This window comes from Equus quagga, chromosome 20 (genome assembly GCF_021613505.1).
Source record: "Equus quagga isolate Etosha38 chromosome 20, UCLA_HA_Equagga_1.0, whole genome shotgun sequence".
NCBI classification, from domain to species: domain Eukaryota; kingdom Metazoa; phylum Chordata; class Mammalia; order Perissodactyla; family Equidae; genus Equus; species Equus quagga.
The window spans coordinates 30,251,330-30,276,164 of NC_060286.1; the positions used below are offsets into that span (position 1 = coordinate 30,251,330).

Here is a 24,835-nt window from a genome sequence, read left to right on the forward strand (position 1 = left end):
GCTACCAGTACCACATGAGAAGACAGACCATGAAAGGCACAATGAAATGAGACACAAGAAAATTGCTACAATTTTATCTTTAGACCCATTTACAGCATTAGCTCTGTGTGATTTTCTTCCTCCTTCCAGCACCTGGGAAAACATTCTCAGAGAGTTATAAGGGTTTCAAGACTAAAACTGGGATCTGAAAGAATTTAAACATGCAGACAGCCCAATTAAACCTGCTAATATTTATTATTGCAGAAATCGTTTTAGAGGTAGTTTATTAATAAGGCATTTTTCAAATCATGCTATCTATATTCAAAAGCATCATCTTAAAAAAGAAAAGAAAAAATATGTTTTAGAGTTTAAGGATAACATGTTGAAGTGGTTGTCAAAAAGCAGCACTTCCAGTGTCTTCAGCTTCCTATTACGCAAGCATTATCCTGAGACGAGGACATCAACTCACTCGAACACACATCAGCATTGATCAGTACATCTCAGTGATGATCAAGTTATTGCCATCCACATGATCACTTGCAAATACGATGAAAAGAGCTACCTGAGCATTAACACCAAGGCTTGAGGTCTGGCCACCAAAACCACTTCTAAGGATAGGACCAACGTACAGTTTGAATTTCAGGGGACATCTCAGGTAAGATTCATCTGTTTCCCCTTAGAATTAGTTCTAAAAAAAGTCTTCCAGAGTATCAAACAAAAATATATCTTTCTCCTCATTTACTCTTCATTACTCTTCATTATTTTTAGCCTCCAAAAGGCTCATACATTTATCCCTCAAAACAAATATTGGCTCTGAACCAAAACCAAAAAGAAAGAAAGAATCTCCAAAGAGTGTGCTATGGTGCTCTGTGAATATTAGCCCATGGCTTCCACATAAAAGTTGTCAAATTGTGCAAATTCAAAGAAGTGAGTTCCAATCGCAGCCCAGCCATTCTTCGGGAAATTCACAGGGACATTTGTCCAGAGAGGCTTGCCATTCAACATGCCAGAGGAGAAATGGCCCTGGAGGACAGAGAAATGCACACCTTGAAGACATATGAAAATGATTCTTCCAAGTCTGTTTCTTAATAATGTATGGCCCACCTACTTAGTGGAGCCAATATTCTTCTCCCTTAAGACTTACCACAGCAAAACAGTTTGAGCAAAAGTTTGAAACACAGGAAAAATTTTCTCAGAGGAAATTCTTATCTACTTACGTAAAAAGTTTCCAAGGCACATACCTCCATATTTCCTTGTAGCCACCAAAATGTTGTAAAACCAACAGAAATATAAAACATTTTATAACATCCTTATAAAATTCTAGACAAAGGCACACTAAAATAAAAAACATTTGTTATTTATAAGTAGTTGCATATACATGTGTTGTGGCTAACGGCCACCAGCTCCTCAGACATGACGGCTGAAGCCAAAGGGCCCACGTCTGCCTCATTAATTAAGGTCTTTGTTAAGGAACCCTAGCTCAGCCATTGCTTTGTCCCCGTGTATAGAATATCACTTCGAAGTCATGTGACGAGCCCACCCTTAAGTTAGAGAAACAGCAACCATCAGTTAAACTAATAATTTGGTCGGGTAGAGAGCGGAAGAAAGGGAGAATCCATAGAAACGACTTACTGGTCACCGACAAAGATAAAACTAATGTCTTCCACAAAGGGCCGCCACTCCTACTTAGCTGGGTGCCTGGCACATGGTGAACCATAAGTGTTCGCTCTGATCATCATTATGACAGCACACTTACAAGTGTATATTCACAGTACACCAATGGCAGCTAAACACTTAAAACTGGCTAATTTCAAAGGGTGAAGAGCTAGCGACCCAGATCACTAGGCCAAGAATCAAAACAAAATCTTTTCTTAAGTCATAGAATTATAATGCCATGGGCTTTAATTTTGTTCTTGTATTTTCTGGATGGAGATACTGAGACTTCACAAGATTGAAACTCAAAGTCCCATACTGACCAGAGAGCTAGGACTCGAACCCAAGCTGTCCAACTCCACATGCAGCGCCACACACATTCCTCTTACTACACCCTGCACAGCTATCTTCAGCTCTACAAGCGCTTACTGAACATCTTCTCCCACTTAGAGCACGGTGAATATTAACACTGTCTGTGAGCCAAGGGACTCACAGACACAAGTCACCCTAAGCACAAAACCTGTTAACAGTAGTTTATCTCCTCCTCCCCCTGCTCCTCCCTCCTAGGAGTCAGTCAACCCGGCCTCCTGGATGCTCCTCACACGAGACCAGTCACCACAGGTGCCCTCTGCTCAGACTGCTCTTCCCATCATTCAGGTCTCAGCTCAAACAACAGCAACTCCTAGAGGTCTTCCCTGACGTCTCTGTCTAGAAAGTCCAGGCAGGGGAGTTACTTTACCTCATTATCCCCCCTTTTTTTTTTCATAATTGTATTTCTTTCTTTATTTACAAGTTTACTGTCTTAGAACAGGAATCAGCCAACTATGGCCCACGGGCCAGCCATCTATTTCTATACATAAAGTTTTACTGGAACACAGCCACATCCATCCATTTGCCTATTTCCATGGCTGCTTTGTCACTACAAGAGGAGAGCTGAGTAGTTGCAGCACAGACATGTGGCTCACAAAGCTGAAAATACTTACTAACTGGCTTTTGACAGAAAAAGTTTGCCAATCCCTGTACTAGAAGAATATGGGCTTTCAGAGAGCAGAAACCTTGTCTGCCTTGTTCCCTGCTGTATTGCTAGCACTTAGAAAAGGGCACATAATAGATGCTTAATAAAAATGTGTCGAATGAAAGAATGAAAAACATGTAACCCTAAAACAACCTTACAAAAGCAACCCCCTTATACAGATAAGAAAACAGAAGCTCCAAGAGGTGAATAACTTGCTGGAAGTCTCAGTATGTGTCAGCAAGGAAATATGAGCGCTGGTCTCTCTGGTTCCAAACGTGCCTGCTCCTAAGAATATCAACGTGATTCGTTAAGTGCTTACCGCATACTGGATACTGTACCAAACTTTCATATCTACGATCTCATTCAATCTTTCTAAAAAGAGTGTGTCTGCATGATATTACAGATGAGAAAATAGAAGCTCAGCAACATAAAATACTTGCAAATTGAACATAGTAGACTTCAAAGTCTACCCTTCTAACCACCATGCAACCATGTACTGTGGGTACAGCGCCTGATGTGTGCTGAGAATTCAAAAACGGCCAACGTTAAGATGAGAAAAATCCTCACATTCGCCGTAATTTGGAAAATGGACATCACAGAAGAAGTTGTTTTGTTTCATTTATGCAGCAAATATTCATATGTCAAATGCTGCTTAATGCACTTGGAATTTAGGCTGAACAAGAAAGACAAGGTCCCTGCTCTTATGGAGCTCACATTCTAGCAGAAGGACACACACACACACACACACACACAACAAATAAGAGCTAAGCAATAAGTGGCATTTGAAGAATTAGAACAGGGTGATGTGGTGATGCGTGCCTGAGAGATACTTTAGACTGGAGAGTTGGAGAAAGACTCTCAGAGGACGTGCATAGACTTGAGATGCGATGGAGCAGCAGAATGCCCAGAGCTGATGGAACAAGAAACATGACGCTGGGAGCGGAGTGAGAGCAAGTCAGCAAAAGCCCCACCCATCCCAGAAGCAAGACCAGAGCTAATTTCTGAAAGTAACAAATCGCACTGTGCTAAACAGACAGCAGAAGAAACAGCTAAACCAGTATAGGTGGCTGATCAGAGGGACAGAACAAGAATGGGGTCAGGAGGAAGGAACAAGGAGGGGAGGCAGGAGGTGGCTGTTGCCAATAAGCCCTTTTGATTTTTCTAACCATGTACGCAAAGTACCCGAAAAAATGTATCCTTTAAATCCCATTCACAGTTTCAAAAAATTCATAAAATTACTAAAAATAAGCCTAAGATGAAATGTGCGAGAACTACAAAAATAAAAGTGAAGGACATAGTGGGAGATCTTGATAAATGGTGAGAGGCAATACGTGCTTGTTCCCATGTTCTTTCATGGAGAAACACAGTATTCTAAAAAAAATGTTATTTTTGCCTAAACTGATGTACAAACTTAGTGTAATACTGGCAGCATTTTTCATGGAGTTGAAAAGATGTTTTAAAAATTCAAATAGAAGAGTAAATATACTAGAATAGCAACAATAATTTTGAAGAAGAAATAATGAGGAACTTGCCCACTGACATCCACTCACTCATTCAACCAGGGGTCACTGGGCCCTTGCCCCAACAGGGGGTGTAGCAGGCACTTTCTAGGTGCTGGAGCCAACAGTGAATAACACGGACAGAGGCCTGAGTAAAGGAGCTATGTTCTAGTGAAGGGAGCAGGACAAACACATGAACGATCCACAGAAGATGTATGATGCCAGGAGGAAATAAGAGCTTTGGAGAAAAAAAGGAGAGAGGGACGGAGTGTGATGCGCAGTACTACGTTATGTAAGGTAGTCACGAAAGAACTCTGAAGGAAGTACAGGTGCTAACCCTACAGTCAAAGATTTTAGAAAGTTATGAAATTTAAAGTGTGACATTGGATAGTAATACACAAAGCAATATAAAGAACAGAGGAAAGTTCAAAAACAAGACTATGCACATGTGATGATTTGTTACATCAAAAACACGGCCTTTAAATCAATGAAAAATCTATGTAATAAATGATGGTGGCTATCCATTCATTTAAAAAAAATTATATTGGGCTCTTCTCCCTACAATTAACAAATAAATTCCAGATGGATTAAAGACTTAAACATTAAAAAAAATCCTAAACATTGTTCACTTTTGGGGGGAAAAAATTCCTAACCTTGAGAAAGGGGAAGGTCTTTTTAAATAAAACTTAAAACATAAAGCCATGAAAAAAAAAGTGAAATATTTGACAGTACCACAAGTTAAAATTTCTATTCATGAAAATACCACAAGCAAAATAAAAATACACACAACAGAACAGAAGAAAATATTTGCGACATATGTAACAGACAACGGGTTACTAACCAAAATATATAATAAATTCATAAAAATCCATCAGAATAAGACAATACAATAGGAAAATAAGGAAAGAATGGGAATGGGAAATTTCAGAGAAGAGAAAATGGAAATAGCCAATAAACATAATAAGATGTGAAACTTTCCTAACTATCAAGGAAATACAAATCATGTCTATCAGTTTGAAAAAAAAAACTTTAAAAATCGATAATGTCAAATTATATTATGTTATATATATATATTATTTATAACTGCTGTAAAATTGAAGTACAGTTTGGCTAGCAATAGGGCAGAATCTGTTAAAATTCAAAATACGATTTCACTTCTAAATATCTACCTATACAAGTAACAGCACACATGTACCCCAACAGGCACGTAAAAGATCCTTCCCCTCCACCTGCAAGTAAAGCCAGCCCTCACTGACTCAGTTCACTGTAAAAGGGAAGAACTGGGAACAAAGCAGTTATTATGCCCATCAAGTGTGGTCTAGTTAAATAAACTATGCTACACCCAAACCAGATATTCAATATACTAACTATGCTACACCCAAACCAGATATTCAATATACATTGTTACTGCCTGAAAATTAGTACTGTCATTTTTGGTGGTTGGGTAAGAGAAGAGAACAAGTTCAAAAAGCTATTTAAATTCCATTTTTAATCTCTATTGTAATCCAAACAAAATTATGACAGGACCATCTTGGCAGAGGGCAGCATATTATACAGAAGAATTTCTCTACACAATCTCCCTTGGAAGCATGTCGATCAATAACTCACAATCAACCAGTGAGTCTGACAAATATTTTTAGATGTCCGCATTACTATGATTAATCTGGTATCCTCTCTGACAAAATATTCATGGAAACTAACTTCTAAAAGATTGTGCTCAGAGTTGAAAACTGAAGTATTCTCAACCATCAAAAATAAATGTATGTGATTTTGCTTGTACCTATAAGCTCCAATTATAACTTAGTTCAAAAAACTTGAAAAAATAGTTCAATTATTGACTTTATCTACTAATTACTCCTTAATTTAAAAAACAAAACAAAATTTTAAAAAATAGTAGGGTGATAAAGTCAACTGCTGATGGTTCTCATGTGGGTTTACCCAGACACACGCTATCATCCTAGAGACTGGTGGTTTGCTGGTATCATGGAGACTCTCTGTCTATTTCCATTATTTATCACACTTATCTCCTCTCATTTGATAACAGAAAATGCTAGAAAGGCACAAGAAAAGAAGATTTAAGCATACTTACCTTAATAGTTAAAGTGAGTGTATACCATTTTTTTGCTCTAATGTCAGCTTGTCCTAAAGCATATATCATCCACCCAGCTGTTAACACAAAAAGATTACCAGAATTGATATTTTTTTAAAATCTAAATCACAGAATCACATAACTCAGTGGGGGTTCTCAGGTGGTTTTGTATGTAGTAAAGTCAGCCTTATTAAAGATCTACATTTCCAGATCTACAACTGATTTGAAACAAAACATCCTTCATTCAGGCATGCATTCAACAAGCATGTATTGAGATCCTGCTCTGAGCCATATGCTATGTGTAAGCTCATAGGAGAACCAGTGAAATAAACTTAAAAGCCAATCATAAGACATAATGCGTTAGCATCTATCATTCAAGCATATATTTATACCTGATTGGAATGAATATAGAGGATAAGAAGGAGTAATCAAAGGCTACCACGAGATTTCCAGCTAGTGCAATTATTACATGGTAACAGCATTCACTGAGAATTAGAGAAAACAATGCGTTCAGCTTTGAATGTATTATATTTGAATGCCTGAGAGAAACTCAGGATGAGATGTTGAGTGGGCAATTTAAGACACAGAGCAGTGGGGACTGAAGATACAGATTTAAAATTCCTAGTTCCAGTTCTGCCACTAACTCATTTTGAGACCGTGGGCAAATCCACTAACCTCTGACTCTCTGTTTTGAATTGGAAAGTCAGTGAGGTACCTTCTAGATCGGTCATGCTGTGATTATGCAATTGTTACTCTAATGTCCTTACGACCCACTCTCTCTTTAACTTTCATTTTATTTATGGAGCCCTCTTCACCTTAGGTAGAGGCAAAGAGAGGCAACTGTAGGAGAGGAGATTTTTATTAATGTAGGAGGAGAGTCAAGAGACCGAGAATCAAGAAAAGTCACCACCAATAAGGTCTAGTTTCAACAGAGCGATGTGTGCCAAAACCAAAGTGAACTGGATGGAATTCAACTTGAACATCTTCTGAACACCTATTCCGGGTACAATACTATTCTATGTAAGACAAGGGCTGTTAAGATGAATGAGAAAAGTCAAGCTGTTTTCAAGTTATTAACTAAATTAAGAAATAGAATTTCTCCATTTTATGCAAATCAATCCCTCTCTTTATATTTCCATAATCACACTAGCAACAGTCTTATAGTCTTGTTTTTCTTATGGGGTTTCCTGAGCATTCTTTCCCTACTACACCCACCTCACCCCAGTTCCTGCAAATCCTACCCTGACAGCCTAGCTCAACCCCACAGTACCCTAAAAGGCTTGGCACAGTTTTCTGTTTTACTGAGCTGCCTCTCTCTGTACTAATTAATTAACTCTACAATTTTGAATCGGTTGGCATTTGCTTACATGTGTTGAATCTCTTCCCAATTAGATGTCCAAGCGCCTTGAGGTAAAGCTCTTTCATTGACCCCATAAGTAACAAGCAGATGCTCACAGTAACACATTACATAGTAAGTCATGTGCTATAGAAGAAGTCACTTACCTAGATCACCTGTAACTCTGTAGGTTCCATTTGCAAAAATCCAGAAGAAAACCCCTCTGGCACTCCTAATCAAGATACCACCTTTATTTACTCTTCCTGCAATGAACACACCTCCCGTCTGAGGGGTCTCTATGTAAACATCACACTTTATAGTCACATTGGACCTGCAGAGTGAAACTGCTGGTTAGTGTTTTTAATTATGCCATTCCAAATGTAGTGCAAATGTGTCATTTCACAGCCACATGCTTCCTAACTTCTAATTGAGGTGAGTATGTGATTGGCCAAGTCTCTCCTTGCAGCAGGGATAGGCTTCAAGAATCATTGACGACAGTTTTAAATTTTACGTGACTAAAGTCAAGTCATTTCATTGCCTCTTTTAATGAATTACTGGAAAATAACATTTACTGTTTTTAAAAGTCTTAAGAACATATTTCTTGTCTCTCTATAATAAAACAACTTCTCATCCTAAGAATATAATATTAAAAGAAGCCATTCTTTTCTAGGAATACATAAAACGTAAGTTTCCATACAATTCTAATCAAAAAGGTTTATTAAATTTCCATCAGCAAAGAAAATCAGTGAAGGGTATTAGGAGCCTCTGGGAGAACATAAGCTACTTTGGGGCTAATTTTTACATTCAACTCTAACAAGACTTAAAAACTCCAGAAGAAAGATCTGAAATTATTTCTCTGCAAAAACACAGTCAACTCTATGTTGACTCCAGAGCATGGGTTTTCAATGTGATTAGCCCTGAAATTGCCTGGAGGGTGTGACAGATTCAGTCTGCTGCACCCCACAGTGTCTGATTCAGTAGGTCTAGGACGGGTCCTTGAATTTGCAAGTCTAACAAATTCCCAGGTGATGCTGATGCTGCTGGTCCAGGAATTCCACTTTGAGAACCATTTTGCCCCATAGAGCATCTCTGTCTACACAGAGGCAGTAAAATCCTGGTTCTGGGATCACTGATCGACAGGAGTATATCAAAGAAGAGGAAAGATTCAGCCAACTAGGAACCACCAGAGCTTTAACAATGAGCCCTCCTCCAGGCTTCCTTTTACAAATGCTACTTGATACCTCCTGCAATGATGCAACCACCCCAAACCAACAGGATCTCTGAAAAAAAATTCACCTCCTACTCAAAATGTAATGCAAATGGAAAGAAAGAAAGCCTGCACACAGCCAAGTAATAAAGCAAGCAATTTATCTAAAACAAAACTCAGAATGCCAAGAAACAAATTTTGGAAATAGGGAAAAACTGCATCCAGAATTATGTGGCTTTTACATTTCTCAGAGTTTCTTATCAGTGAATTTTGCACAGTGAAATTTTACTATGTAAAGGAAAATACAAACAAGAAGCAGCAGAAACAGGTACACAACAATCAGGAAAGTCCACATTCAATCATCTAACCAAAGTTGGGCTACTTTACAGGAAAATCCAGTGCTAAGTAGCTGAAGCCCAGTCCCTCTCTTATGTCCTCCCATAGCAGAGGGAGCTTTTCTCTCTGCTGCTTATCACCAGCGTGAAACCACTAAGGACCAACGTCAGTCCTTACATCGCCATCCTCTTTTCTGGTCCATGAGAAGTTTGGAAGTGCCGCAGATACTGTCAGCACCATAAACTTATTCTTTTTAGAGTTAGAGTGAGAGAAGATCAAACTACTTTCTTTTCTCACATCACATTCCAGGATAAATGATTCTTGCATCAGAACTTACAGGCAATTTTACAGATAATGAATGAAATAGAACAAAATTGTTGTTTAGTCTTCCACAGCCATAACGTCTTGGGAGTGCTGAGAGAAAAAAGCCCAGCCAATATATTAGGCAAATTTGATCAAAGGGATGCAGAGTTCAGATGTGTGCGGTGAAAGGTAATTTTGTGATTGTCTCTAGATCCCAACCAAAGCTTACTAACAAGATGGAAAGTCTTAAGTAACTTCAGTAAAGTCTACCAAATACAAAGGTATTCAAATCACTGTGCTGGTACTTTAAATCTAAGTTCCAGAGAGGAAGTTCTACTGCAAACACAATCCTAAGAACTGATGGCACTGTCCACGCATCCAGAGCTGATTTACTAACATAGCACTAGATAAACTGTACTATTTTCCCTTCCCTACTCTTAGGAAGAAGACAATGATTAAAATGAGGCTTTGGAGGTGTAGTCCAAATGGCATGGGCTACAGCACCAGACAGACCTGGCCTCTCGCCTTGGTTCTGGAAATTGCAAGTATGAGATCTCGGGCAAATCTTACTCTGAAGCCTCAGTTTCCCAATCTATAAGGTAGGGAGGATGATACCTCTGGCATAAGGTGGTTGTGGATGCTCATACCAGTGTTAGTATGACCCAGTTTTCATTCCCTCCTCTCCCCACAATAAGTAGGCATCACAGCCAGAGAACAGAAATGAACATGGGACGTGTGTGGATCTCTGAACACATCTGGCTCCCTTGAATACAGGATGAAATACTGGGAAGTAACACATAATAAATAGGATGAGACCAAATTTTAAAGGGTCTTGGAAGTCAGGCATAGGGAAGTGTAGATCTGATTTGGTAGCAGGAGAGAGTGACTGCACATTAATAACACGATAAGAGTAGGGCTGAAGAAAGATGAAAACAGCCCTTTCTTGACATGCGTAACTGCCATTCCCTGATCCTTTTCATTTCAGAATATGTCTCTCTTTCTCTCTCCCCCCACATACCCTGCCCTTATCTTCTCTACCTCCTTACCCACTGCAATAGCAAAGATTGAGTATTGCTATTTAAATACTGCAAAATCTTCAAAGTTATGAAGAGTTTTGGTTAATCTTTGGATGATGCTCTATCTCATCTCCCTACTACAATCAAAGAGTCTCTTGATTTTTCTAGAGTCCTAGCAAGAAATAAGAGAGTTTAGGGTCAGAGAGAGCCCTCTGTAGTATCCATGGGCATAGAGGATAAGGGCTGTCACAGAAAGTTAAAGGTTTCCTATGGTGACCAGCTTCCAAACTGGTGATCAAATAAATGGGGCCCATCTCTTAGACACTTAAACCCAGACACCTGTTTTACAGTAAGACCATTAGAAATAAATGAGGAAATCACAAACCTCACTGACATGATCAGAAAATCCAAGTAAAGTGTCTACTACAGAGATGACGGGATAAATGGCATTTCTGTTGTTTAAAAAGGCAAGCCACCAAAGTTGTCCTAAATTAGGCAAGAATTCTCACTCCAGCCCAGTAACTCTCCATGTGCTATATAAGGGTCCCAGAAACTCTGGATAACTGAAACTTTCTCAAGACTTCTCTCAGAGCTTGGGACCAGAATTGGGGTTTATAACAGAGGGTACGGCAGTACAGAAGGCATGGAGACTTTCTGCAGTGGTCCACAGCTAAACAGTTCAAGGCGCTTTTCTTCCCTGTCCAAGCTACAGATGGGGCTGTTCGGTGGCTTGGCATTAACTGTTACCATCACTAAACCTGGAATGCTTGTGTTTTATGTTTCACAGTGGAATCATACTAGTTAAAAGGAAAAGTATAAAAGAAACGCCTGAAACAGATAAAACTAAGTCAGTATATTGGAATTCTCTCATTGACTTAAAGGGGAAGGGGAAGTTTTGGTTTGGTCTTTATATTTTAAATGAAGAATAAATACAACTTTTCTCTTTACCAGATGCCTAAAGAAAAGAGTTGAATTCACTAGCCAACGAAAAGCTGATTTCCTTTTTACTATTGCCATCTACCGTCACTTAGCAAATAGATTATCTACAGAATAAAACAGTGTCATTCTAGTATGGATCCAGCAGGTGGCAACACCAGATCAACAAATCAACTTTCCAGAAAAATTAAAACAAAAACACAAATCACAGTCTGTTTATAAATAAATAATATAATTGGATCCAAAAGTCCGCAATTTTTATACTAAAATCAATCTGCTCCTGCAATAATCACTATTCAATCGTGCCAATCTGAGGGAAGGACACTAAGGCAGCGAAACAGCCGGCTGGCTGTGGCCACCACGATACTCGACAATATCACACCCCTACTAGGTTCTCGGACAAGGAGGACCATTGAAGAGTCTTCGCTTCAGAAGGTACCTGACAACATTACAAGGTTATTTCAGCCAGATCCCCATTAAAGACATCGATTTTACATACCATTTGTAATCTCCTATAACGCTGATCGTGTTGTATGCGTCAGCAGCCCAAGTAATGGGTCGTTGATTGAGAACTTGGCGTAGTGTGAAGCGATGCTCTCCAGGGTCTTCCATATTTGTAAAGTATTCAAATACACCAGTCTGATCAGCAAAATTTGGAGCTTCAGTAAAAAAGGGGTAATCTGCTCAGAGCACAATAAATTCTCTGTTTAGTAGCAAATACTGACAGAATCTCTCCTCTCTCTTCTTTTATGGTACATTTTGAAACTTTAGAAAATTTTAAAGAAGTAAATGATATCTTATAACCAATCAAAGTTTAGGGTTTACTTTAATAAAGATTTATTGATTTTTATATCATCATTATTAAATATCAAGGTGATCAGTTTGACACACAGACTTTACATATTTAATCCATGCAATTGCTTAAGAGGAAAGACCATGAGTTTCAGAGTAGGGCAGACCTGGGTTCCAATTCTAGCTCAGGCTGTCCCCTGAGCACATTGCTAAACTGCCCTGTGTCAAGTTTCCTCATTTCCAAGTGAGCAAGGAGACAAGATAACTAAATGAAGGAATGTATATAAAATGTGTACATAAGTCAGCTCCTAGCAAGGACTCAATAAGGGACAGTTTTGTTATTTCTAATATCTGTCAAACAGGGTTCTAAATCTCTGGGCACAGTCACCAGCTGAGAGAACATTAGAAAGGCTTACTACAGCAAGTACAGAATTTACAAATTACAAATTTTCTTCTATTTCTAAAATGGAGCAAAAACCAGTTTGGGGCCTAAACTATCTGTCAATCTCTTCCTAGTTTTATTAAATTGAATTATAGCCTTACAATGATGAAGGCTATAGAAGAGCAATTTTAGTCATAATATCTTACAGCTATTTCACACTTCATGCTCTTCATTCATGTGAATGAAGTGATTTCATTCATCACATCATTTGAGATATTAGAACCCTATAAAGTAGTTCTAAAGCCTGGCTGGCAGTTTTTAACTTTAGTGTTTAGTTTATTCTGTGGCCAATAAAGCGTTACATTTTAGATTTGATGGTTCAGAATTGCCTTTCAGCCTTCAGGTCATAGGAGAGAGAGCTTTGGTGTTGGCAGAAGTTCTTCAGTCTCATTAACTAGGCCATCTCCCAGACTCCACACCTACTGAAGGCAAGAAGAGTTACCTTTGCCAACAGAGAACTGAGCCACAGATTGCTAGGACACTCGTGGGCGACAAAATTAATATATTCACCTAAGAGGCCATTACAGAGAGTTGTAAGAAAACAAAGCACCAAGCTCCCTTGAGGGTCACTGTTGTCTGTGTTATCCAAATAATTGAGACGACTGCAGCGCACAGTCTCAAGGGCCTTGCACTCCAATCAACCAGGAGATCACTTCCTGGGAAAGGGAGCCGAGACCCCGTGGCAGTGACCTGGACGGGGGCGGTGGAGTCTCCATCTGTGGTGGAACAAGCAGCCCTCCAGCAACAAGAGGTTCAAGTCACTCTCTAGCAAGGCCAGTCTCCCTCCCTACTTCTCTCCTACAGCTACAGATTTGAAGAGCAGAGAATAAGCCACCTGATCCTGTCTGTGAGGTCCATATTGCTACACATGTATTGTCAACAAGTTTTGTCGCTTACTGAGTGATCTAGGAAGATAACCACAATGACCATGTCTTCTAACTTTTCAGTTTCCCTAAATTACCTATAATCAAAAGTTTTTCTAACAGCTTTAGGACAGATTTTCCTAGAACACCAGGAGAGCTCAAATATAAAACTCCCAGGCACAGCTGACGGCGAATGGGTTGGATTACCCAAGGAGAACATAAGTGCCCTTAGCACACAGTGCGCCAGCACTGTGGAAAGATATTAATGTGCCTTAACTTCCAACAAAAGAAAGACATCGGTAATGGCTTTCATGAGACATGGCTAAGGGGGCAGTGGCAGTGTGACAAATCTTAAGTTTCACCAAAAACAAGTGAGAATTATAACTCTCATTCTGGGAGTCTTCTCTGGCACTGAAAAATACAAGATTCCCAAGTTGAGATTTACCTTGAAGTCATGCAAAAACTAGGTCTTGTTTACCGCGTAGAGATTTAGAGTTCAGTGAATGTACTTTTCACAGCCACTCCATCATGCACTGGTTTGACAGGCAAAAATCTACCCGCTACTGCTAAAAATGGAAACCAAGTTAAGTTTTAATGAAAAAAACTTACCAACATTGAAATCATCCTTATAGATGCGTGGGAAGGGCTGGGATTTTGGAGGCAGTGGATAGCTGCCCTTGGTACCGGTGGTAAGAGTGGTGAGCGTGAACAGCTCATCTGCTTGCAGCTCCAGTGTGAAACTGTCACTGCCGTTGGGGAGCTGGAAGAGAAGACACCACTGTACTCAAGGCCAGGGGCTTTGGCTCATCTTATAGCATGTTAAAAAAAAAATAAGCTAAAAGAAAAGCCAAACTCATTCCTGTTAGAACTTCCTAACTGCTTGCGAAGGACACACCAAATATCAAGGCCCTTGGGATCTTTTTTCATAAGTCATTTAGAAGGCTTAATAAAATTATACTTTATAGAAAGGATTTTAAAAGAATTTCACTACATAGAGGGAAGGAGGACTAGACGGTCCCAGAATCTATTTCTATTGGTCTAGTCCTTGCCATTGGACAGCAAGCTCCTTAAAGCTTGTGGACATTCAACACATGTAACTAAAAGATCTGCTTATTATTTTTCAGGACTTTACTAAGGTATAAAAATCCATAAAATCTCACTGTTGACTCAGCTGTTAATTATGGAAAACCTTTTACTATTCACTTTCTTTAAGCCACAATCTCCTCATCTACAAAATGAGGGAAAAAATACATACCTCCTAGGGCTGTACTGAGGATTAAATGAGATAATGTTTATAAAGTGCTCAGCTCACTGGGTGACCTGCGAGAAACACACCCCATATCACAGCTGGTCTATGTTAAACGTAGACCTTGGAAGACACTGGAATCTTTTGCATAACTAATGTAGGCGTTAAATGTATGCCCATTTTATGAAAGGTGAGCAGCTCTTTTTTTCCTACTATGAATTAAAGGGGTTTATAGCCTATCTTTGCTATAATAATAAATTGGTCAGATCTATAAAATATCTAACATCATATTTTGGCTCAGGAATAACCCCAAATGATATTATTTTTCCTGTAAGGAAAATCAATTTTATTATGCTATTGCTAGCAATTTATTGTGCAAAAAGTAGAGACTGTTCTTTTTTTAGAATTTAATATATAATGAGTATTCAATCATTGATAGTGACTAGCTGATTTGCAAAACATTAATAATTATCAAAAAAAGTAGCAGATTTGTGTCAATAAGTAATGCACTTGCTTGGGCCAATTCATTCTTTGAAACATTTCTGAGAAACCACCATGCACTAAGCATTAGAGCAGCACCTGAGATAAAAAGCTAACTAAGGCAGGGCCCCACTCACGGAGCCACTGTAGTGGGAAAGTGTTTAACTGAGTACGCACAGATTGCTAGGTGGCTACGAGCTAAGACTGCTGGGGAAAGCTTCAGAGGAAGTGACCCGTGAGCTGAGTCTTGAAGGATGACAAAGATATGAGGAGAAGGCATTCGACGAGGAAGAAAAAGCACGTGCAAAGTCACAGAAGCACGTAAACTGGCATGGCATGCTCTGAAAAACGCAGGAAGTTTAGTCTGTGAGCAGAGGCCAGCTGAGTAGGACATGCACCTAGAAAGGACAGCAGTCTTTACCTCATGAATAACGAGGGTCAGGTGCTACGTTAAGGGACGTGAACTTAGAGGAAAAATCACAGAGGTACTTTGAGCAAGGGATTGACGAAAATCAGACCTGCATTTTAGACACACCATTCTGGCAGAGGGTGATGGGCTGGATGGAGAGAGTCAGATTGGAGGGAGGAAAAACAGGAGGTAGTTTCTGAAATCCAGGAGAGAATGAGGAACTGGAACAAGCGGTAGCAGAGGGAATGGAGAATAAGGAAGGAGTAAGAGAGAGACGCGGATGACAGAATCGTCTACACTTGGTCACTGGTGATACATAAAGCGTAAGTGGAAAAGACAGAGTCCCAAATGAGACTTGAATTTATGACTTGGGCAGCCAACTGATGGTGGTACCATTCATGAAGACAAACTAAATACTAAGAGCAAGCACACCTACAAACACACAAGCTTCTACACGGCTTGAAGAGGATTTCTACTAAAAAGAAAACAGCTGGGGACCACTTGAGCTCTATTATGCTTCCACCACAAACGCAATTATAAAATTAAAAATTCTTAGTTCATTAACCAAATTTCTGTTCCCTTTTACTGTTGCAGTGCTCAAAATAGAGGAATTTATTTTAAAACTACCCATAGAGAATCCAGTTGTTTAAAAAGAAACCTCTCAGATGGTTTTCCGAGTTTGGTATACCACACCTGTAGCCCTGGTATTTCACTCTGAGGAAAAAACACAGAAAAAGCACAGTTGAGCGTTTCATCATACGCTCTTTGAGGATTTCCAAAGCCAGTACCAGCAAGAACGAACCAATGACAATGTACACTCTATTTACCACGAGACCCACCTCCAATTTTAAGTAGTAACATTTTGAAAGTAGGAAGACAGTATTCAAGCAAATACTTTATGCCAAAAAATACTACAGACTTTTGGCAAATGTTTAAAAAGATTTTAGTGCCTTTACTTCAAAAATATTCATTATCGTACTTGTGTAAAAAAACCTTCTAAGAATTTTCTAGTATTAACAAACAATTCCTGGGCCGGCCTTGTGACCTAATGGTTAAGTTCAGTGTGCTCTGCTTCGGTGGCTTGGGTTCAGTTCTCAGGTGCAGACCTACACCATTTGTAGGCAGCCCTGATGTGGAGGCATCCCACACACAAAATAGAGGAAGACTGGCACAGATGTTGGCTCAGGGACAATCTTCCTCAAGCAAAAAGAGGAAAACTGGCAACAGATGTTAGCTCAGTGCCAATCTTCCTCAGGAAAAAAAAAGAAACAACAACAATTCTTAAGGGATTAGCAGTCAGAAAGGGCATTGTATTTTCTGTATTCAAATCTAACAATAGGTAGAAATAGCAAGAATCTGGTGTCTTTTTCTTTTTGTACAGAGTACTGTAAAGATCAACACCTAAAATCTCCCTCGACTACCTAACTGATGCTCCCACCAACAAGAACAACTTTCTTGCAAGTGACTTTTGTTAAGTGTTCTTCAAAGCCACAGAGAGGTTTACCTCCTAGTGGCTTCTGTACTGTTTGACTAAAACCAGTCAGCAGACAGAAGACACCAGGGCATTTGTCCATCCATATAACTCTTAATAGCTCATAATATAAGACTTTACCAAGAACTGCTAGCCTGTGATAAAATATATAAACTCTCAAATCAAAACCAAAATTAAAGTCCCATGCATTTACTTACAAAAGAACCCTTAAGAATGAAGGTAGCATATTGTCGTGACACATTGAAATAAGGAAGAAATGGCCGTATACACTTAGAATGTTTATGGCTCTGAGGAGAAAAAAAAAATTACGTAAGTTACCCAAATGATGTACAAGCCTTAGTGGAAAAACAAATTAAACAGTTTATGCCCTGAGATTAACAGAAATGGCACACATTAGGTGATAAATATGAGTTTACTTCAAAGTTTTAAAGACTTTTTTCTAATACAACCTTTATTGAATATCTATTGTGTATGCCTAGTCAAAGTAAAGCTCAATGGCATTTTGACTGAATCAAACTTTAAATTCATAGCTAAATTCCAGAGTCATTTTATGGCATACACAGATTAATTTTTATGTTATAACTGTTTTTCAAGTAAAATACATCAAATAAAAAGCAAACACTTAAGATGTTTTCATTGAAAATGCATCTCATCTAAACATAACCTTCAAATACACAAGTAAGTTCAGTAAATACATAGAACAAATAGTTCTCACATTGCCAACATCATCTTTTACTAAATAGTCACTGCTATGGGCTGGGATCAAAAGAAGTATGAGGCATAATCCCAACTTTAGAGGCTTCAACAATCACAGAGCACTTACAATATAAGGTTCTGGGCTAGGCTTGGTGGACAATAAAAAAAATTACAACTATAGGGGACAGACCCGTGGCCTAGTGGTTAAGTTTGGCGAGCTCTGCTTTAGCAGCCTGGGTTCGGTTCCTGGGCACAGGCCCACACCACTCATTGGCAGCCAAGATGTGGCAGTGACCCACATACAAAATAAAGGAAATAGAGGAAGATTGGCACAGATGTTAACTCAGGGTGAATCTTTGTCAAGCAAAAAGAGGGAGACTGGCAACAGATGGTAGCTCAGGGCCAATCTTCCTCAGGAAAAAAAAAGATTTATATTAAGTTGCTTCTTTGAAAAGATGAACAAAACTGACACACCTTTAGGTTTACTAACCAAGGAGGAAAAAAAGGAAAGACTCAAATTACTAAAATCAGGAATGAAAGGGGAACATTTCTACCAACCTGACAGAAATGAAAAGGGAATGTAAGGGAATACTATGAACAATTGCATGCAAACAAATTAAATAACATAGATAAAATAGACAAATTCCCAGAAAAACACAAACTACCAAAGCTGATCCATAAAGTAACACAAAATCTGAATTGACCTATAACAAGAGGCTGAATCAGTAAACCAAAACTTTCTTGAAGGAAAATACCAGAACCAGATGGCTTCACTGATGAATTCTACCAAATATTTAAAGAATAAATACCAATATTTCACAAATTCTTCTAAGAAACAGAAGAGGAAGGAACATTTCCCCACTCATTCTGTGGAGTCAGTATTACCTTAATATCAAACCAGTACTACTTTGATATCAAAGCCAAAACTATTGGTCCATAATTTTCTTCTTTTTACAAGAAAAGAAAACTCAGGACCAATATCTCTTATGATTTTGGACACAAAAATCCTCAACAAAATACTAGCAAATCAAATCCAGCAACAAATAAAAAGGACTATACCTGATGACAAAGCGGGACTTACCCCAGAAATGCAAAGTTCAGCATACAAAAATCAATGTAGTACATCACATTAATAAAGAAGGACAAAACCACGTGATTATCTCAATAGATACAGAAAGCATTTGGCGAAATCCAATCCAATATCCTTTCATGACAAAAACACTCAACAAAGTAGGAATAAAAGAGAAGTTCCTCAACCTTACAAAAAAATATTTACAAAAAACCACAGCTAACATTACACTTAATGGGAAAGACTGAAAGTGTTTCCCCTAAGACCAGGAACAGAACAAGGATGTACAGACTCATTATTTCTATTCAACATTGTACGAGTGGACAATTTGGCAGGGAAAAGAAATAAAAAGTATCTAGATTGGAAAGGAAGAAGTAAAACTATCTCTATTTGCAGATGCCATAATCTCGTACATAGAAAACCCTCCGAGAATCCACTAAAAAGCCAATGAGTACACAATGCTTGTGTGATACAAGATCAATCTATAAAAATCAGTTGTATTTCTATACACTAGGAATGAGAAATAGGAAAATGATATTAAGAAAACAATTCATTAACAGTTGTACCAAAATAATAAAATACTTAAGAATAATAATTTTAACAAAAAGAAGTGTAAGACTTGTACACTGAGAACTACAAACATCACTGAAAGAAATTAAATAAGACATAAATGAGTGAAAAGACATCCCATGGTCATGGATTGAAAGATTTGATATTGTTATAATGGCAAAATGATCTACAGATTAAATATAATCCCTATCAAAATCCAAGCTGGCCTCATTGCAGAAATTGACAAACTGATCCTAAAATTTATATGGAAATGCAAGGGACCCAGAACAGCCAAACAATGTTGAAAAGTAACAGGGTTCGAGGACTCGTGCCTCTTGATTTCAAAGCATACCATGCAGCTGCAGTAAGTAAGACAGTGGGACGCTTACATAAGGATAGATATAGACCAACGGAATAAAATTGAGAGTCCAGAAGAAAACTCTCGCATTTATTGCCAATTGATTTTCAACAAAGAAGCCAAACAATTCAATGGGAATGGATAGTCAACAAATTGGTGCAGGGACAATTAAATATCCACATGCAAAAAGAATGAAGTTGGAAACATATCTAACCTTATATTTAAAACAATGAAATGTGCCAAAGACCTAAATGTAAGAGCTAAAACTATAAAACTCTTAAAAGAAAGCATAGGTGTAAATCTTCAAGACCTTGCATTAGGCAATAATTTCCTAGATATGACACCAAAAGCACAAGAAATAGATATACTGGACTTCATGAAAATTCAAAACTTTTGTACTTCAAAGGGCACCATTGAGAAAATGAAAGACAACCTACAGAATGGGAGAAAATGTCTGAAAATCATATATCTGACAAGGGACTTTTATCTAGAATACACAGAGAACACTTACAATTCAATAATAAAAGACAAGTATCCCAATTTAAGAATGGCAAAGGGTTTAAATGGACATTTCTCCAATGAAGATATACAGATGGTCAAAACACACATGAATAGATATGCAGCATCATTAGTCACTAGGAAAATACAAATCAAAACTGAAATAAGACACCACTTCACAACCACTAGCATGGCTATAACCAAAGAGACAGACAATAACACTGCTGGTGAGGATGTGGAGAAACTGGAAGCCTCAAACGCTGCTGGTAGCAATGTTAAATGGTGCAGCAACTTTGAAAATCAATTTGGCAGTTCCTAAAAATGTTAAAGATGTTAGCATTTGACCCAGTTATTCCACTCCTAGAAACACATCCAAGAGAAATGAAAACACATGTCCACAGAAAAACTTATACACAAACATTAATCTCACCATTATTCCTAACAACCACAAATTGGAAACAAACCAAATATACATCAACTGAATGAACAAAATGTGGTATATCCATATAATGGAATATTATACAAACATAAAAATAATGAAGTACTGAGATAGAACCATGAAAACATTAACCTAAGTGAAGGAAGTCAGGCACAAAAGGCCATATACTGTGTCATTCCATTTATATGAAATGTTGAGAATAGACAAATCCACAGAGATGAAAAGTAGAGTCGTGGTTGCTAGGGGATGGAGGAGAAGGGAATGGGGAGTACCTGCTAATGAGTATGGGGTTACTTTTTGGGGTGATGAAAATGTTCTGGAATTAGATAGTAGTAATGGTTGCACATCTCTATGAGTATACTAAAAAGTATTGAATTGTATACTTTAAAGCGTAAATTTTATAGTATGTGAATTAAATTTCAATTAAAAAATCAATTAATATAATTCATTATTTTACTAAACAAAAAAAAAAAAGAGAGAAACCGTGCAATGCTTTCAATAAATACAGGAAAACATTTGACAAAATCCAACTTCTATTCCTGACTAGAAAGAAGAAAAAGCTACAAATAGAAGGAAACTTCATCCTGAAAAAGGGTATCTATGAAAAACATACTTTATTATAAAAGACGCAATGCTTTCTCTTAAGATCAAGGACAAGACAGGGATATCTCACAACTTCCATTCAACATTGTACTGGAGATTCTAGCCAGTCCAATCAGGAAGAAAAAGAAAGGAAATATATCCAGATTGGAAGGGAAGATGTAAAATTATTTTTATTTGCAGCTCATCTACAAAGAAAATCCAATATAATTTACAAAAAAGCTACTAGAATTATACATGAGTTTAGCAAGGTTGCAGAAAACAAGATCATTATACAAAAACCTGTCTTACTATACACTAGTTATTAATAGACTTAAAATACCATTTAAAATAAAATTGAAAATGTGACCTACTTAGCCAAAACTTTGACAAAAGATGTGAAAGATCTGTACACTGAAAACTGTAAAATATTACTGATAGAACTTAAAGAAAATCTAAATAAATCTGAGAATATGCCTTGTTAACAAGTTGGAAGACTTGATGTTCAGATATAAATTCTCCCCAAATTGATCTATAGATTCAAGGCATCCCAAACAAAATCTGAGCAGACATTTTTTTTTTGGTAGAAATCAACAAGCTGTGAATTTTAAAAATTCCATGTGAATTTGTCAAATTCACATGGAAATGCAAATGACCTAGAATAGCCAAAACAACTTTGAAAAAGAACAAAGTTGGAGGGCTAACACTACCTGTCTCTAGGAATTATTATATATGTAATAATAAATATATGTACATATATACACACACACACATAATAATCATAGTATTGGTGTAAAGATATATAAATAGAGAAAAGGAAAAGAATAGAGTCCAGAAATAACCCTACATATATATGGACAACTGATTTTGTACAAAGGTGCAAAGGCAATGCAATGGAGAATAAACAGCCTTTTCAACAAATGGTGCTAGAATAAATGGATATCCATATGGAAAATTTTCTTAGATACCACACCAAGGGCATGTCCTATGAAAGAACAAATGGATAAATCGGGCTTCTTAAAAATTACAAACTCCTGCTCTTCCAAAGACACTGTTTAACACGTGAAAAGAAAAGCTACAGACTAGGAGAAAATTTTTACAAAGTACCTATCTGTAAAGGACTTATATCCAAAATATATAAATAACTCAACAACAAGAAAGTAATCCAATAAAACATAGGCAAAAGACTTGAACAGACACTTCACCAAAGAAAATATATAAATGCCAAATAAGCACATGAAAACTCAACATCATCACTTATTAGCGAAATGCAAACTAAAACCAAAATGAAATATCACATCATACCTACTAATACCTAAAATTAAAAAAACTGATTACATCAAGCATTGGCAAGGATAAAGTAAAACTGGAACTCTTACTATGCTGCTGATGGGAATTTAAAATGGTACAATCACTTTGGAGAACAGTTTGGTAGTTCCCTAAAAAGCTAAACATAAACATATTACATAATAAACATAGTATACTATCCAGCCATTCCACTCCTGTGTATTTACTCAAAAGAAAAGAAATATGTCCTTATAAAACTTGTATATAAATGTTTATAGCTTTATGCATGATAGCCAAAAAGTAGAAACAACCCCAATGTCCTTCAGCAGGTGAGTGGATAAACAAACCGCGGTATGTCCTTGCAATGGAATACTACTCAGCAATAACAGGAATCACACAAAATAATTATGGTGAGTGAAAGCAGCAAGACAAAAAGCAGTATATATTGTATGATTCTATTGATATAAAACTCTAGAAAATGCACACTAATCCATAATGACAGAAAGCAATTATAAGGGAAGTCACGGTGCGGGGAGGAGCAGGACAGAGGGAATATTTAGAAAGAGACATGGGCACTGCTTTTGGGCCATGATGGATGCATTCATCATCTTGATTGTGATGATGGTTTATTGGGCATACACATGTTAAAACTTATGAAATTGTGTACTTTAAGCATCTGTTTAAAGAGAATCAGAATATGCCAACCCAAAATATGCCACTTTAGTATAAAGATTTTTTTTTAAGTTGAAGTTATCTGAGACTGAACAGATATAGAAAAAAGGCTTCTCTGAGCTTCCCTTATCTAACTAATAGCAGCAACTTCTGGGAAATAAGGCTGAGATAAATTCTTCTTTGGGGTGGATCTACTCCCAAAAAGGAAGAATCGGAATAAAACCTACCCAAGTCTCCAGGGGAGTTTTATGGCACTGAAAGAGAGGAAAGATGATTCATACCAGTATAGACAATTATCACAAACTTTCTCATTTCCAGTTTGTTCTCCTGAAGACCCATTTAGCTTTCCGAAAAATCATTTCTTTTCCCCGAAGTACCCTTTCTCCCCCTCCTCATTACCCACTAAACTAGGTATATAAACCCAAATTCTAACCACCCCTTTGAGTTACTCATCACTGAGTTTCTCTCATACGTATGTGCATTGCATGCACAAATAAACTTTATTTTTATTTCTCCTGTTAATCTGTCTTTTGTCAGTTTAATTTGTGGGGCCCCATCGCTGAACCTACAGGAGTATAGGAAAAAGTTTCTTCCCCTTCCCCACATGTTGTTTATTATATGTCAATTATATTTCAGTCAAGTTGGTTTTAAAAAAAAAAGTGTTCAGTTGAGTTTCATGCTGTTTTTCCAAAACTAACAAAGTGAGTTAATCCAACAAAAACAACAAAGACTTACCATAGTTTCAATGATGATGGTGAGGTTACCTAAGCCATCAGTTAGAGCTACGTAGCTTCCTCCTTTCTCTAAATGGCCAACTGTCTTCAGGTAATACCAACCTGGTTGAGTAAACTGAGTGGTATGAGCTACAGAAAAGCAGAGAAAGATGCAAATAAGATTAAAATGGTGATAATAGGGTTTCTTAGAAAAAGAAAAACATCTACTGATTTGAGTCTAACAAGCTATTTTCTATTTTGGAGGAAAAACTTTGTCAACCTCATGTTTCAACTTTGAATAATTAGTACAGTTAAATGGCACAATTGTGGGAACATTCATAGAATGACTGGTAAAAATAAATCAATGTCACTCTGTCAGCTCAAGAATATTGACTAAAGTCCTTTTGTTTCCAAGAGTAAAATAAAATTATGCCCTCCCAACCTTTGTTCATCTCTATTTAACCCATCCGAATATAACTACAAGAAACATAAGGTAGGGGCTGGCCCCATGGCCGAGTGGTTAAGTTCGCGTGCTCCGCTGCAGGCGGCCCAGTGTTTCGTTGGTTTGGGTCCTGGGCGCGGACATGGCACTGTTCGTCAGGCCATGCTGGGGCAGGGTCCCACATGCCACAACTGGAAAGACCCACAATGAAGAATATACAACTATGTACCGGGGGGCTTTGGGGAGAAAAAGGAAAAAATAAAATCTTTAAAAAAAAAAATAAGGTAAAAAAGTTAATACATTTCAAAAACTAAGCTTTATAGTTTAACAAGCTTCTTTCCACAATATATATTTATTGGGCACCTCCAAAGTTGGCCCTGAAAAATGTACTCAGCAATATTTTATGTCCCCACTCCATCTCCCAAAAGACAGTGACAGAA

General features: G+C 37.7%; 1 protein-coding gene across 8 annotated transcripts in view; it reads right to left on the bottom strand.

Annotated features, from left to right (window-relative positions):
* Positions 1 to 215: 215 nt before the first annotated feature.
* Positions 216 to 24,835, bottom strand: part of GALC (galactosylceramidase) — a 56,299-nt gene continuing 31,679 nt past the window's right edge. For 3 of the 8 annotated variants that reach the window (XM_046647636.1, XM_046647643.1, XM_046647641.1), the window contains 9 exons: positions 23,976 to 24,103; positions 23,468 to 23,494; positions 17,291 to 17,380; positions 16,229 to 16,315; positions 14,076 to 14,226; positions 11,869 to 12,049; positions 7,739 to 7,902; positions 6,236 to 6,312; positions 216 to 1,002 (listed from right to left, as the gene is read on the bottom strand). In XM_046647636.1, the coding sequence (XP_046503592.1) occupies positions 856 to 1,002; positions 6,236 to 6,312; positions 7,739 to 7,902; positions 11,869 to 12,049; positions 14,076 to 14,226; positions 16,229 to 16,315; positions 17,291 to 17,380; positions 23,468 to 23,494; positions 23,976 to 24,103 (1,052 nt within the window). In that variant the 3' untranslated portion in view covers positions 216 to 855. Of the gene's footprint in view, positions 1,003 to 6,235; positions 6,313 to 7,738; positions 7,903 to 11,868; positions 12,050 to 14,075; positions 14,227 to 14,721; positions 14,736 to 16,228; positions 16,316 to 17,290; positions 17,381 to 23,467; positions 23,495 to 23,975; positions 24,104 to 24,835 lie in introns of those variants that run through there. The other 5 variants (XM_046647637.1, XM_046647638.1, XM_046647644.1 and 2 more) reach the window with 5 other exon arrangements.